The sequence below is a fragment of the Zerene cesonia genome, chromosome 29, assembly GCF_012273895.1.
Source record: "Zerene cesonia ecotype Mississippi chromosome 29, Zerene_cesonia_1.1, whole genome shotgun sequence".
Classification (NCBI taxonomy): Eukaryota; Metazoa; Arthropoda; class Insecta; order Lepidoptera; family Pieridae; genus Zerene; species Zerene cesonia.
Genome location: NC_052130.1, coordinates 1,759,650 through 1,774,473, shown reverse-complemented (window position 1 = coordinate 1,774,473; position 14,824 = coordinate 1,759,650). Strand labels below are relative to the sequence as shown.

General features: G+C 33.8%; 2 protein-coding genes across 2 annotated transcripts in view; both read right to left on the bottom strand.

Annotated features, from left to right (window-relative positions):
* Positions 1-1,757: 1,757 nt before the first annotated feature.
* On the bottom strand, positions 1,758-8,022 carry LOC119837994 (CRISP/Allergen/PR-1). Its single transcript, XM_038363806.1, has 12 exons — positions 7,885-8,022; positions 7,539-7,624; positions 6,765-6,846; positions 6,192-6,273; positions 5,494-5,665; positions 4,955-5,180; positions 4,510-4,642; positions 3,947-4,064; positions 3,232-3,349; positions 2,448-2,497; positions 1,947-2,007; positions 1,758-1,868 (listed from the first exon to the last, which is right to left on the bottom strand). Exons 1-12 carry the CDS (start codon positions 8,020-8,022, stop codon positions 1,758-1,760), a joined length of 1,377 nt encoding a protein of 458 aa, XP_038219734.1.
* Positions 8,023-9,377: 1,355 nt separating this feature from the next.
* The window catches only part of LOC119837993 (attractin-like protein 1), a 26,200-nt gene continuing 20,753 nt past the window's right edge, over positions 9,378-14,824 (bottom strand). Inside the window, exon 25 of the mRNA XM_038363804.1 lies at positions 9,378-14,516. Within this exon, the coding sequence (XP_038219732.1) occupies positions 14,489-14,516 (28 nt within the window). The 3' untranslated portion in view covers positions 9,378-14,488. The remainder of the gene's footprint in view (positions 14,517-14,824) is intronic.

The following is a 14,824-nucleotide window of genomic DNA, read 5'->3' as shown; positions in this document are numbered from 1 at the left end:
CGAAGTTGCAGCTTTCTAATGGTGGAAAATTTTTTGAAATCGGTCCAGTGGTTTTTGCGTGAAAACGTTTCGAACATGCAAAAGTTTCCTCTTTATTATATTGAAGTTTTTAGTGTAGATATACATAGTTTGAAGTGAATATGGACTCGGTTAACGTAGCTATAAGGTGTGAAATAGAAAGATCAAGTAATATTTAGTCAATTGTGTTTTTATGTACCTACTTTCAAATCCTATCCTACTAATCTAGCAGTGTGGTGCCTTACTTCTCAATTCTTGTATCTACTGTATGCTGCAATAAGCATAGCAACTTGAACTATCTGAGTTCAAGTTGCCTGTGTAGAGGTATCTTATCAAAATCAAATAAAACGATATCTATTCAACAATTTTATTTACAACATAACGGTATTAAAATAACGTTATATAACGGTATCAATAATAATCATCATCGTCCCTGCAGTCTTCGCAGCACTCGTCCATACCGCACAGATGAAATAACCAGATGCAAAGCGTGATACAGAATATACACCTTAAACATCTGCCGCAGGAATTGCAGCAACAACAGCACATAGTTTATTTCTTAAAGCGTTCCTCACAACATCTGTTAAGCTTGTTGAATTAGTGCTTAGGTACCTATCCAGGTATTTGTCGTCAATATGGAATCCACAAATCTTGCCACATAGATGTATTCTAGCTTCTATATTCAAGTTTGTTTCAATGGTACTTTAGTACTCTACCAATCTTAGCTAATTAATATTAATATACTATATTCTTTAAAGTGATTCTTAGCTATTTGAGGCAAGTGGTTCGTAGAAACGTATTTTTCTGAAACACCGTCATGACCGTCACGGAATCATGACGCTGTTCAGAAGAAAACTAATACAGAATATACACACCTAACAAAGGAGGTATCATTTGATTTGTGTATTTTATGTTTTAAATTATTTAGTGAAACTTATGTACGCAGACGCTAGGTAGGAACTTTTTTATTCTACAAGACCTATCTATCCTGCCTGCGCCAGGGTTGAGTCAAGATAAAAGAGAAAAGCTGTCTACTCGGTGAAGATAAAACTTAGTAATGGTAAAACAACATTTCAAATAGGTCGAGACTCCGCGTAGTTTTTGACATAGTAACAATCAAATTTTCCTCTTATTTACGAATTCAAAAATATGAAAAACTAGCTTTCCGCGTAGTCGCAGGAAAGATAGACCCGGGGTTTTCCTCGCATGCTCGCGTGGGATTTCCAGGATAAAAATGTTTTTTATGTCCTATGTCCTCCCCCGGTTCTAAGCTACCTCTGCACAAATTTTCATCCAAAGCGGTTAATCCGCTCTTGAGTTATAAATAGTGTAACTAACACTACTTTCTTTTATATATATAGAAGATGATGACTCATGAAACACACTTTTAATGTGAAAGATTGACTCATCGTTATTGGGTACCAATTGGCAGCGCGAGCGCATATCCACACAACACTAAATTGTTGGAAATTAAACAAAATTAATGACCTCTATTTATTACACAGTTATAACGAGATCAGGTGTCCAGTTATTCCTTTCAGTTCAATGTATATTTTACAGTTATCCGTTATGAAATAGATTCATGAATCATGGCCAATTTCACGACTAAGTCATTTGGACTTGTAATAGTTTCGTACACGACAAACTAACGGATAAGAAAAGCAAAATATACAGAATTTTAAAACGTGGCTCTTAAAAGTAATAAAACAAGTTATCCAAATTGTTATTCTGTATTTCCATCATTGTGTCGCGTCTCCCACATTAGTAATCTTGAAGCCTGTATCTCGAAACAGCTGATCGACATCATCTTTATCTATCATTAGCGATACAAGCCGACGGTCGTTACTGGCCTGCGATTAAATTACAATTAAATAGTAATTAGTGTTGATAAAGCTACCCAATTTGAAAATTAATAATAAATTCCTCACCTCTGTAGGTCTCTCAATAGGTTTTTCCACTGGTTTACTCAAGAGGGCATTTGCACCAGGCCTGTAATTATTTATCAATGCTGTAAACGTCGAGTGAGCGTAATAAGTGACGTCCAATGTCCCCATATGGGGTATGAGGCAAATGCAACATAGAACTGTTTTACTGATCCATTTTTTTACGGACAAGCGCCTGCTTTGAGTCCTGTCAAACCAAGATCATTTGTTTTGTTCGTATCCACTGGGAATCGAACCCGAGAACTCATGGATTCAACGTTTACACGTTACAAAGCAAGCATGTTATCTTCTTTGTTAGCAAGAGTGGACAACTATTAAAACATGAGCACTTGTTCAATTACATTTCCTATCTTTTAATAAGTAGTACTTTTGTATTTGCAAAGCATGCTCCATCCTGCCAATTGTTTCATACGACACACAATACTATTCAATAAAATTATACAGTAGATTAAAAATAAAGCTACATAAATAAATTTCTTGATTTACCGAATTGGTCTGTATCTCGTTTGCTTCCATTTATGTCTTGCTACTTGTACCTACAAAACGGTAATTGATAATGTAATTTATTAGTTTATATGGTAAATGATTTGATACAATTAATTCTATGCTAATATGGTGCTTATTGTTTAAAGGGGAAAATGGTTTTGCGGATACCCAAAACTATATTCCACAGTGTTTTTTCGAGCCGCCTTAATAATAACTGGGCCTCGGGTGTTGGTTATATTATGATAATCTCTTACCTATTATTGCTATTATATACTTTTTAAGGGAAAAATGTTAATAACTAGAGGCTCGTCCCGACTCCGTCCGGATATCAAGATTCCTGTTTTATCTCAAGAGATATAAAGTATCCAATCATCCTAGTGAGCTCATACCCTGCCTGTATACCAAATTTCATCAAAACCCGTTCAGTGGTTTCATTTATAATATTAATATTATTTATAGTATCTGTTTAACTACTTAACCATTGAATAGCTATTAAAGTATTATTTTTAATAACATTAATTTCTGCAAAACGCAGAAAACTTCTCTAATAATAAACAAACAGAAAAAAAATTATAAAGCGATCTATAAAGCATCCATATAGCATAGTTAATTACTCTTTTTTAAAAATATTGACTGTAAAGAAATGGTCTGGGTTCTATTTTATTATATGTAGTATATGTGTTATGGTAAATCTCGAATTCTTTTTTTTTATAATAATAAAAATATTAAAAAAATATCTCTACATATAATTAAACAGAACCCAGACATACATAATATAATTTACCCTTTGTGTATAATCCACATCAGCATATGTCTCAGAGACGCGGGTTCCTTCCGAGTCTTGAACATGTTCTTTTTCGAAGCGAGGCAATTTGTCCGCTAACTTGTTTTCCAATTCATATCTATAACAACTCATTATCATGTTCATTAAGAACTGAAAAATATCATGTGCTATTTGATAATCGTATGATTAGTAGATATTAACAGAAATTTCCTTATTTTCACATAAACGCCATAAAAGCGCGCGGTGCTTGGCTGTGCTCGCATGTAAGGAGGGAAGTTGGATTACACAATGAAATAATATATATCGATAATTCACTATTTTAATAATATTGTCGTTACCATCGTTAGTTAGTTTTTTTTAAGTCATAGTCGGCAATGGAGCTGGTGGGTCGCCTGGTAAGCGCTACCACCGCCCATGAACAATTGGAGAGGTGTAAAGTCGATTGCAGACCTTACGCCTCTTCTAATGGATTACCAACTACAAGCTGGAAAGGCATTAAGAAAGTATTGACGAGAGGAATAAAGAAAAGAACTGAGAAGGGTAAGGAAAAGGATACAGGCCTCCGGTTTTTTGTTCCTCAATTTTGTTGATGCGAATATTTCAGAAGTATCTATCTATCTTTATCATAAATTGTTCTCGTTGCAATTAAAACCTACACGATATATTCTAATTGTTTTAAAAAGATACAAGTAAATTTAGATAAATATCTAGATACCGCACATCGCCGAAATACAGTTTTTTCGATGTCGGAATTCGCCTCCTTGTACTATATTGCTGACCGTCGAGTTCCATCGCCAGTCGATCTATTACCCTTATGGTAGTTCGGGTTTCGGCTGTAAAAATAGCATACTTTAAACTTATATATTTTACAAATTAACTCGTTAAGAAGTTAAGAGTCAGTTAAAACTATTATGATTGAGGTTATATATTTTACAAATTAACTTGTTAACTATTCCTGAAAAGTCAGTTAAAACTGTTTTGATTGAGATTTTCAGATTATGGGTTCCTATTTGAGCGGGAAAAGCACTAACGTCAGCTTTAATTTAGTAGAATAGTTTCACCAAATGTTCAATTTTTAGTAATTCTAGTTGTAAGAAAGGCATTTAGTTACTAACTAGGGAAAATGTGTTCTAACGAAAAAAAGATTTAAACTGTACCGTATACTTATACAACAACTATAATTTTCTATATTATTTATCTGGTATTAGGTACTTTTACCTACTATTATATTAATACTCTAACTACAACAACAAAATTTGAACACAAGTTTTACCATACCTTGATATCTTTTAGACGTCAAATGTTTTCTCGTTTCCGCCTTTCCATCATCCTGCATCTGGTCCTCCTGTTCATCATCGTCATCATAATCATCATCCTTGTCATCACTGTCCGGTGGAGGCGTGTGTCGGACCTAGAACAAAACGGAGCTATATTAAAATATACTCTACGGCTACGGTCCTAGGGTTGATATTACATCAACAAGGTTAGTCCAATTGAGGGATATTTCAATGATTTTTCTTTTCTCTGGAAACTTAGATGAAAACAAATAAGATGAGGATAAGCGTTACCACATGTTAAACCTTAGGTTACATCTACACGGATTTTAAAGTTACATGAACTAAAAGTTGCATTGTTTTAGTTCTCCCCTCAAACAATGATAGTACCTACTTATTTTCTAACTATCCTACTCTGCATAAGCCTATAACCACAATTAAAAACTCACCGGAGCGCATAGCAGGGGATAAGTTGACCGCAACTTCCTCGCAGTGTGCATCGGGCAGGCGGCCAGCGGTCCAGGGTTAACAGTCCTCTCCCCCAGCATGTTGGTGTGCGAGAAGTCGCAGACCAACAAGAGCCGGGTGTGCGTTGTTCCATGACGAACTGCGCCGCACCCCACCGCGCGCAGTGTCCACACTGCGAGTTGGCTGAAGTGGCCCCACACGTTGCCTCTAGTGGACATATGTTAGTCAGAAACGTTTGGTAAGAAGGAAAGGAAAATTTCCAGTCATGGAGACTTAGACTTCGACACTATTATCAGCAACATCCTATTTAATGTTAGTTGTCGGAACATAGCTTTAAAATGTCAATTTTGAACAAATATGGGAAATAGACTATTTATTTTGTAAGAAAATTGTGTTTAAAAGTAATCTATTTTTGAAAACTTAACTACATGTTATTAAAAAAAAAAACTTCTCAATTTCCTTTTAAAAATATTCCCATGATAAACATATTAAATTACACATAATGAAACAGAACGTTCACCTAGCAGCCAATCTGAACGGCCCAGTAATCTGTTTCGGTGACACGCGTCGTCTCTCCCCCCACCACGCGTCAAACACACGTCTAATGACGCGCTGTGCGGTCAGTTCTTCAGAAACACCCGAGCGACGCCAGCGCACCTCACCCACGCTCTGGCCCGCGTATGGATACCTAACTGGAATGTAATATTAATATACCATTTGTAAATATTGTTAAACCTGTGATGTTTTTGTTCAATGTCATCGTCGGCAAAGGAGCTGGGTCGCCTTGAGGGAAGCGATGCCACGACCCATGAACATATGTATAGGCGTAAGGTCGTTTGCAGACCATAAGGTCTGTCATCTATTTGTAGAGCATAAGCTAAAGAAAGAATATACATCTATACGTCAGTATGACAGCCAAACAGACCTCAATTTCAGTGTAATTGTAAGTGAAGCAGCATTTATTGTCTTTGTTAGTTTTCTCTTATGTTAGAGCGGGTACGGAACCTTGCCCTTCTCAGTTCATTCCTTTTCATAGGGGCACTTGGTGTTTAACAGCTAAAATTAGATAGAAAACTACTAAAGAAAATAAACATAGTTGCACTTAAATTGGCTAAAACGAACCTTATGTCTTCTTGCTTTCTTTATTTTTATATTATATGGAAAATGTTCAGAAAATTCCGTTGTCTAAAACGTAGATATAAAATGATCAATCAATACCGGTTGCTCTGCAGTCATCATGTACGAATTGACACTGGTCAGCCAACCGCTGCGCCAAGTGGGCGAGCTCTCGGTCCCATTCCTGGCGAACAAATCTCGCTTTTACTGATGTAACTTTAAACGTTACAGTTCCTATAAGTTCTATATAAATAAAATAATAAAGAAGAGGGCTATTACTAACAGCGATTTCTGTAAAACTACTGTAAAGTCACGTAATTTCCTTTATTTACTAAACAATTGTGGCCGAATTTGTATAAGAGGCATGAAATGAGCATATATTCTAACACATTTGTTAATTGCCATTGAATACGTAATCTACTATATAAAAATAAGTCGGGTTTTCCTTCCTGACGCTATAACTCCAGAACGCACGAACCGATTTCCACGGTTTTGCATTCGTTGGAAAGGTCTCGGGCGCCGTGAGGTTTATGGCAAAGAAAATTCCGGAAAAATTTCAACAGAAAAGCGGGAAAAACGAAACCATCTGGTGGCGAAACGGAGTTCGCCGGGTTTGCTAGTTAATTATAAAATAAGCGTAATACTAAATATGAAACATGTATAGAAGTATCTCACCACCCACATCATAACCTGTGGCTTGGGCAAGATCGCTCCGCCTCGTACCCGCTCGCTGCCCGCCGCTATCCGCTGTCTACGCCTTAACAACACGTAGACTATGTGAGGAGAAACGCGTGAGAAACTATGTACGGCTATTTCAAATTTATAATATAATGATGGCATTAAAAAAGACTTTTCGTTGATCAATCTAAACGACAGACGTGACGACAACGACACAAATAATTATTTTTATATGTGGAAATCGAGCACGATTCGGCACGAATTACGCCCGCTCGCACCGGGGAAGTACTGTAGAGATATTCCCTTAGAAGACCGTCGTGCAATAGTAGTATGCAATTGTGTTTCGTATGGTGAGTGGGGGGGTCGGAGGCCCGTTTCCATTCCCTCACCCTTCCTAGTCCATTTATTCTTTCCAATCGTTAACTCTTGTCTTACCCCTTAAAAAGGGGGGCAGCGCATTCGCAGTGCATGTGCAATGTTCATGCGCGGTGGTGATCGCTTATAATCAGGCGAACCACTAGTTCATTTGCCCGCTCTGACATAAAAAATACTTCTTTTGCGGTATAGAGGCCTTTGTAAAATCTTCTTCATCGGTAATTGTATTGGACATAAAGTGTGAACAAAAAAAGTTCTCGAAAAAATTATAGGTTGCTATGTTGTAACAATGATTTAACAGGCCCTGAACGCTGAACCTGAACGCCCTTCGAAGGAGATAATTTTCTAATTCTTTACTTAATTTTTTAATAAATATTACATAATAATGTGCAATACCTGTTAATGTAATGCGTAATAAAATGTCGCAAATCACTGGTGAACTTGATTTTTGTATAGTTGCTACAGGAGGGACTTGCTCCAGGCTAAAACGTAACGAATTTTTATTTTGCAATTTACTCTTATTGCTACTTATTTTATAAATTGAATTCAGGTTCTTCTGGAAATTTGGAGGCTATAAAGTACCCATAGGCCATATTAGTTTTTAGAATATTTAGAGTACCTATATCCCCATTTAAATGTACTTTTTAGGGTTCTGTACCTCCAAAGGACAAAATGGATCACTTTGTTCATTTTAAGTCACTATCTTTTTAAAGAAGTTTAGCATATTTCCCGAAGAACTTACAACAGGGAACTGACAGGCAACATGACGACCCTTCCCCTGGCACAATCTGCGATACCGCAACGAGCAGTACGGCTGATCATCTAGCAGCACCGCTACGGTCAGCGTCAGAAACAGATATGGGATAGCTCTGGTCGCCATTTTGAAACTGCTGGAATGACGTAAAACTTGAGTGATTCTTCTAAATACATAAAACCTAATTTCCGTTATTAACATCACTGCTGATACACTGATGATGAGTTTGATGAGATGATCATGAGGTTATCTGCTCATTTCAGTCTCACTGGACTTGACTTTAGTTCAAGGCGATGATGTCTTTTTACTGTTGTTTAATAATTGGAGATAGAGTGACGAAGATATGTGATTATATAGGAAGGCAATGTTATAGAAAAGCTTAATCGATAAGTAATGGCTATGATAGAACCCTCGACAATTTAAAGTCGAAGGAAAGCCTTAACAATTTAAATTAAACCGTTGAAGGATCTATTTATCGATTGCTTTTTCTTTTATTTAATAAGATATGATTGGTTTAACAAAAGGCATATTGCGAGTGAGGTTCTATCTTTCTTTGGAATCTGAAATGGATGATTCTGACGAGCGACGCGTATTTTATTGAAACACTTGTGTATCATATCTAATTATTAGACTTGATTGTTTTGAATTTTCCCAACTTTATACCAAAGTACTTTGATTTTATTTCAGTCATAACATACTTAATGATTGATATCTGTGTATAATTAAACTATATGAAATATAAATATAACTGATCTTACATTTTTCCACAGAATCAGACATATCTCCACATAGTATAATAAAATAAATAAACTCCTCCAAAATGTAAAATGAATCCAAACAAAATCGTTAACGTTCAATTTGACGGATTTACATGTCAAACGTAACAGAATAAATCATTACGCTTAAAAAAGAACCAAAGAATAAAATATTATATTTATGCTATAGTTAATTCATCAACGACTCGACCTTGGTATTCTTAATTGGTATGAGCCAATTGAATTATAATAATAATTAATATAAATATTTACTTGTAAAATTTTCACTACTACAATATGAAAATTTAATGCCCGTTTCCTTACCATTCCCAGTTCATTCCTTCTTTTTAGTCGCCAAGCCTTTTCTTATCACTCTCCCCTTAAGTGTGCAGCGCATTCACAGAGGCACTACCTTTGCGACTGTTAATGGGCGAAGGTGATCGCTTACCATCAGGCGAACTACCAAATCAGTTGCCCGTTGTGTTATAAAAATAAGTATTTTATTTACTAGTGGTCGGTTTATTGTCTTTAGCACCCGGGTATCACGTACACATCCAACAGAAAAAAAAAAATTTAAATTTTAAAAACAATCCAAGTCTCGTCTGATCTTTTGATATTGATGATGTTTAAAAAGTGCTGTACCGATTTAGAGGCAATTTCGATACAGTATATTCTAAGCTCGTAACACACTAAGTGTATAAGTTAAGGATAAAGAAAACTACAATAAATGTTCGTTAAATTTTATTATGAAATACAATAATTTATATATCAGGATATTTACAACGTTCGTTACACGTTTACGCTTAGTTAATAATATATAATTTCAACAAAATTACATAGCTACACGATATTCGTAGTATCATACACGAGTGTGGGCACACCTTACGATTATATATTTTACAAATACTGTATGTATTGCAACTATAGCGTATTTACAGCTAAATGTAATTATATTTATTTTTATTTATGTTGGAAAAGTTGTGATGTAACACAGTTTAAAAATAACACTAAAAAATTCATTTCAAATTCAAATCTATTAGAACAAAGATAAAAAATGTAAAATCCTACGACATCTATATGGCATCTATCTCAATATAATTAAATACAAAAATAGTTATTTGTGAATACAAAAGTTCGTTTGGCAACAATTATATGAACTTGAATGGATATAAGACACCCACACTCTTAAAATAAGAACACTATCAATGGCCTTAACGGGGCAGTTCGCTAAACAAATCTCGTTAATCGAACTGATGTCACCGTAACGGGGCAGTTCGCTAAACAAAGTTCGTTAATCGAACTAATGTATTTATTACTTCTTAAACGTGTGTTTTTTATTTAAAAAATAGCAATCGAGCGATAATTGTATCATTATATGCTAGTATAGGTGTATTATATTGAAAAATAAAATAAATAAATAAATATTTCGCATAATATTATAATAGTATTGTGATGAATTATAGTTTAAATCTAATTACATTGATTTGTAAGCGAAACTGGTCAAATGACAATAACCACACAATATTCAAATACATAGACATTTGATAAAATAATATTTAGCTTGCATTATTGAATTTCATATTTTATTTTTTATTGTGTTACTAACAGGCTATTTAAAAAAAAATCGGCGATTTCATTCCATTAAAAAATTCTACAACATAATCTTAAATGTTAAATAATAATAATAAAATAATAAATAATAGCATTCCTACATTTAGAGTCACATTAAATTGTGATATTCATTATATTCCAAAAAAAAAATTGTAAAGTTCATGAAAATAATTTACTGGCTTGAGGATAATGACTAAGAAAAATATATGCATCTCTCTCTAACATTACGATCAGGCATATGCAGTTAATATAGCGTGCTCTTTCCTTAACAAGAATGTAAAATATAATTGGAAGCAAATAACTCTAACTCAATCATAATCATTGTAAAAGAGACAAATCCTTAAGGTTTTGCACTCATCTTTTACGTATTCTAAAGATATTTCTAAGCTTGTAAAAGCAGATACAATTAAAGTTGCAATAAAAAAAAATAAAGATTCATAAAAGTTTCCATACTCATTAAAATTTTGACTTATACTTTTTGTAACAAAAATTCACCATATAGTTCAAAATTTTCTCATTCACTGGTTAACTGAACAATGCTATGTAAAGAGATTTGTTTATTTAATAGTCATTCAGAGTATGAGATAACTTTGGATGTAAAAAAAACAACAATTTCTCATTTTTGTCCAACTCATAAAAATGGACTCACTCACAGAACCAAAGCACCGAACTCACTCATTCTCGATCGATAATTATATACATACATGGGTACGAATAATTTCAAACACGCTAATATAACGAAGGCACGACACTGACGCTTACAATGGATACAATAAAATGAGGTAGACATGAGTGAGCTAACCTTTACGTATTTATCACGAGTGAGTGGAATTACAATAAAAATTAAATGAGTGAGTTTATATGGAATAACGTACACGTAATGTATAGGTAATACATCTTTATTAAAAACAATTTTATACAACATATACGTATTAAATTATTTTATTTTTTTGTATTTTATACTCGGTTAAATTATAAATAGCATAATATTAGTGTAACACTGATAAATAAATTACAGTTTTATACAATTTTACAGTCACTCATCTGTAGCAGCCCTAACTCATGCCGTGCCTCCGTACGCACCTAGCCTAATATTGTCAAACTAAGGGATTGCTTTAGTGGCAGTATCTAATGGGAAGAGTAGAGAAAAAATGAGATCAAAGGAGATTGACTTGATATCGTGATGTATGCGTTTCATTTTTAGGGAGGGGGAGGGGCTTTTACCTAATATCCAAATAATAAAAAAGTGAATATAAAATTGTTTTTGCATGACAATTATAATCATCCGAGATAACTACAATTTACATTGATAAAAGCCCCCTCCTCCCACCATTTAAAATTAGTATGAAATGTTGTGGATGAAATATAAAAGATGCGTTACACTTTATGACCATAGAACTAGAAGATCAATAGAAAATATAATTGCACGAGCAGTTCAAACGTTTTATAGAAACACACTCGTAAAGTCTCATATGTAAAAAGACGACAATTTTATTTTTATGAATACGAAGAAATCACCTTCGACGAAATCCGTACTATACGTACGTACGTACAGAACGTACCTTGAAGAACATAACTTGCATTTAATAAAAAACAAGAAAGCTTGAAGGTGAAGTAGGAGATAACACGAGTTCCACGCGAGCGAAGCGAGAAACTTCAACTAAATATAACGTCATAAAGTCGAACGCGGGAAAAGTGAAATCCAATCAAAATTGGCCTAGCATGACTGACAAGTGGATGACATGAGTGAGGTAATTGGCAGTTTGATACCTAGTGCATTGGGGTAAACACTAACCTGAGGTAATTTCAAAGAGTGAGATTTCAATTTCGGAACACAGCTTCTGTCTGTCTATCATACTAAACGTCTGAGCAACTGAACGTATAAGAGTGAATGCTGATATGTAGACAGGTCTTACATAATACATCCTTTTGAAATAGAAACGAGTCGTCTATTTTTGCTGCAGAAACAAATCTATTTTGATTGATTATGTTAAATATATAGGGAATGAAAAAATACTCTTCAAACATTCTAAATTCGACAATCCAACCTCAATTTCAAAATTACCGTGTCTGCTCAAACCCAAAGCGCTGACCCCGAAACAGTAGGGCGGGAAATGTAAAAAAATGACATCCTAACATCTATAATATATCCTAAAACTCGAATAAAATACCACAATATGCTATGACTATGTTATTTAATTCAATATTTATAAGGCGATGTGTCCTATTATATTGATTAGTGATGATAATAAAAAATAAAAATTTTAGGTTTCGCAGTTAATTCTAATAAAAGGTCATAATAAATAACTTAAAAATATCCATTGTTTATATAATCTGACACAAAATCGTTTATTACGAAGTATAAAATGTATTGAATGAACACTTTTTGATATTAAAATAAAATATAGAAAGAAAAACATTCAAGTATTGACTTCATATAAAAAAAAACGGTTAAAATTTAAATTACGACTGTTGCATAGCGAAAGGAAAAAAAAATATTGGGGGAGGTCGCCATTGCCCAGCAGTAAAACAGGCTCGGTTTATAATAATATTTTAATGCGTATATCTAGCAGTAATTGACACACAGGAAAAAATAATTTACTCTCAAGAACTAGTTGTATTGAAGGTTTTTTGATGTATCGGGAAAGGTTATACGCTATGTAACTACGGAAATGTGTTGAACCGCGGTATATAACTAGTGTTCTAATATACTGTATCGAATATATTTAATATCCAGTCATTTTAGACTTCGTAATCCATGTTTAAATGCAAGCCCATACACGATTTACACATCAGTCACCAAAATATACTTGTCATAGTTGCGTTATATACATTTTCGTACTTATTACTATGACCTTACGAGTTATAGTCCATTGCTACGCGAGGCGATACAGCTGACTAACCGTTTATACACCAAAACTTACATATTTTATTACATTTATTAGATTTTCTTTCTAAAACAATAAAAAATGATTGTAATCAAAATAATTACCATACATAGCCAATGTCACTCAGTGAAGTTGCAGCTTTCAATTGGTGTAAGAATTTCCGAATTCGGTTCAGCAGTTTCTGTGTGAAAACATTACAAACATACGTACATACAAATCTTTCTTCTCTATATTATTAGTTCTTGAAAATTTAAAGCATAGAACCCCATTATGTTCTATTAAACATAAAATTAATATAAATATATGGAAAAGCGACACTAGCCTCGCGTAGAAATCAACAAAAAATATATTTTTTGTATTACATTTTACATTATTCGTGTAAAAGCATCTATTCTGTGTTTAAAATATTAAAGTATACAGTATTTATTGCATGAGAAATAATATTAGTTGCCTAAGAAGTTTATTTCAATACTAGATCGGAAACGCTGATGTGATGGATAACCTAGGTCTTACCTAAAAAGAAATTACAGTTGTTCAAAATAAAACAGACTACACAGTACATAATATATAAACTCGATATCATTTGTATACTAAATAATAGAAAATTATGCTATGTCATGATTATTTAAAATTCATATTCAATCATATCGTAACAAAATCTGCACTATCTGAATTCAAAAACAGTCGTGATTTTTTTGTATCGTTATAAAATATATAACTTTCTTTTTAATATAGTTTGGACTTACACGGAGATTGTGATGAAACAATCATTTCTAAAACAATTCATTTATCTTACTTTAATTGGTAGTTAATTCAAAGTTCAGGTATATTAAAAGGATAAAGGATTTCATATAATAGCAATAAAAAGCACATTTAAATTGGAGGGACATTCATAATTGTTAAGAATATAAAAAAAATCTCAATAATATTATGGTATATGCAGCATGCTATCTACTTTCACTAAGTGCAAGCCCAAACGTATTTTCATTTGTATAAAAAAGAAATCGACAAACTATTATCAATCTATCATCCATGAAATAGATTCAAAACCAAATCCGTTCTATTTTTTCATATTTATTATCGACGACTATTCGTAATAAGCAAGAGCCCCTCAACGGGGCGAACACACGTGCGTCCTCCGCGAGCTCTGGACGCGTACTGGCATATTATTGTATAAACAAGTCAATCGCGATTTATCGTACCGGTGGCGCCATCTAGTTCTCTATCGCAACACTGATCTTAAACCTATGTACGAGGCAACAGTTTATACATATACACAACGTGAGTATCATCCGAAGCGCGCTTGAGCAATACCGTCTCTATGTACACTTACATTCGTTATTTACACTGGTTGTGGTTCCTTGGCCTGAAATAAATGTATGGATTAGATTGATTGCACAACAATTAAAGTAATTATAAAGAGTTTAGGATTAAATTATGAGATGGAAAAGCAAGATTATTTGTAAGCAATTTTTTATGTTATAATTAGAAATGACCGCACATGACAGACACGCAAAATTAACCATTTACGATCCCCATTTATTACTTTACTTTTATCTTTTGATTTTAATAACATGTGACGTGCGACACTCTTTAAACATGGACAAATTTAGGGGTGTTCTCGCGACATACTTGTGACAATGTTGGAGGGAGGATCTTGCGACAACTTGTGAC

Excerpts from the sequence above, each read along its gene's own strand:
- LOC119837994 (XM_038363806.1), bottom strand. The coding sequence starts at position 8,022 with ATGGCGACCAGAGCTATCCCATATCTGTTTCTGACGCTGACCGTAGCG. Across the intron at positions 3,350-3,946 it reads CTGTATTTCGGCGATGTGCG|ATATGAATTGGAAAACAAGT; the intron begins GTATCTAGATAT and ends GAGTTGTTATAG. Across the intron at positions 2,008-2,447 it reads ACGAGATACAGACCAATTCG|GCCTGGTGCAAATGCCCTCT; the intron begins GTAAATCAAGAA and ends AAATAATTACAG.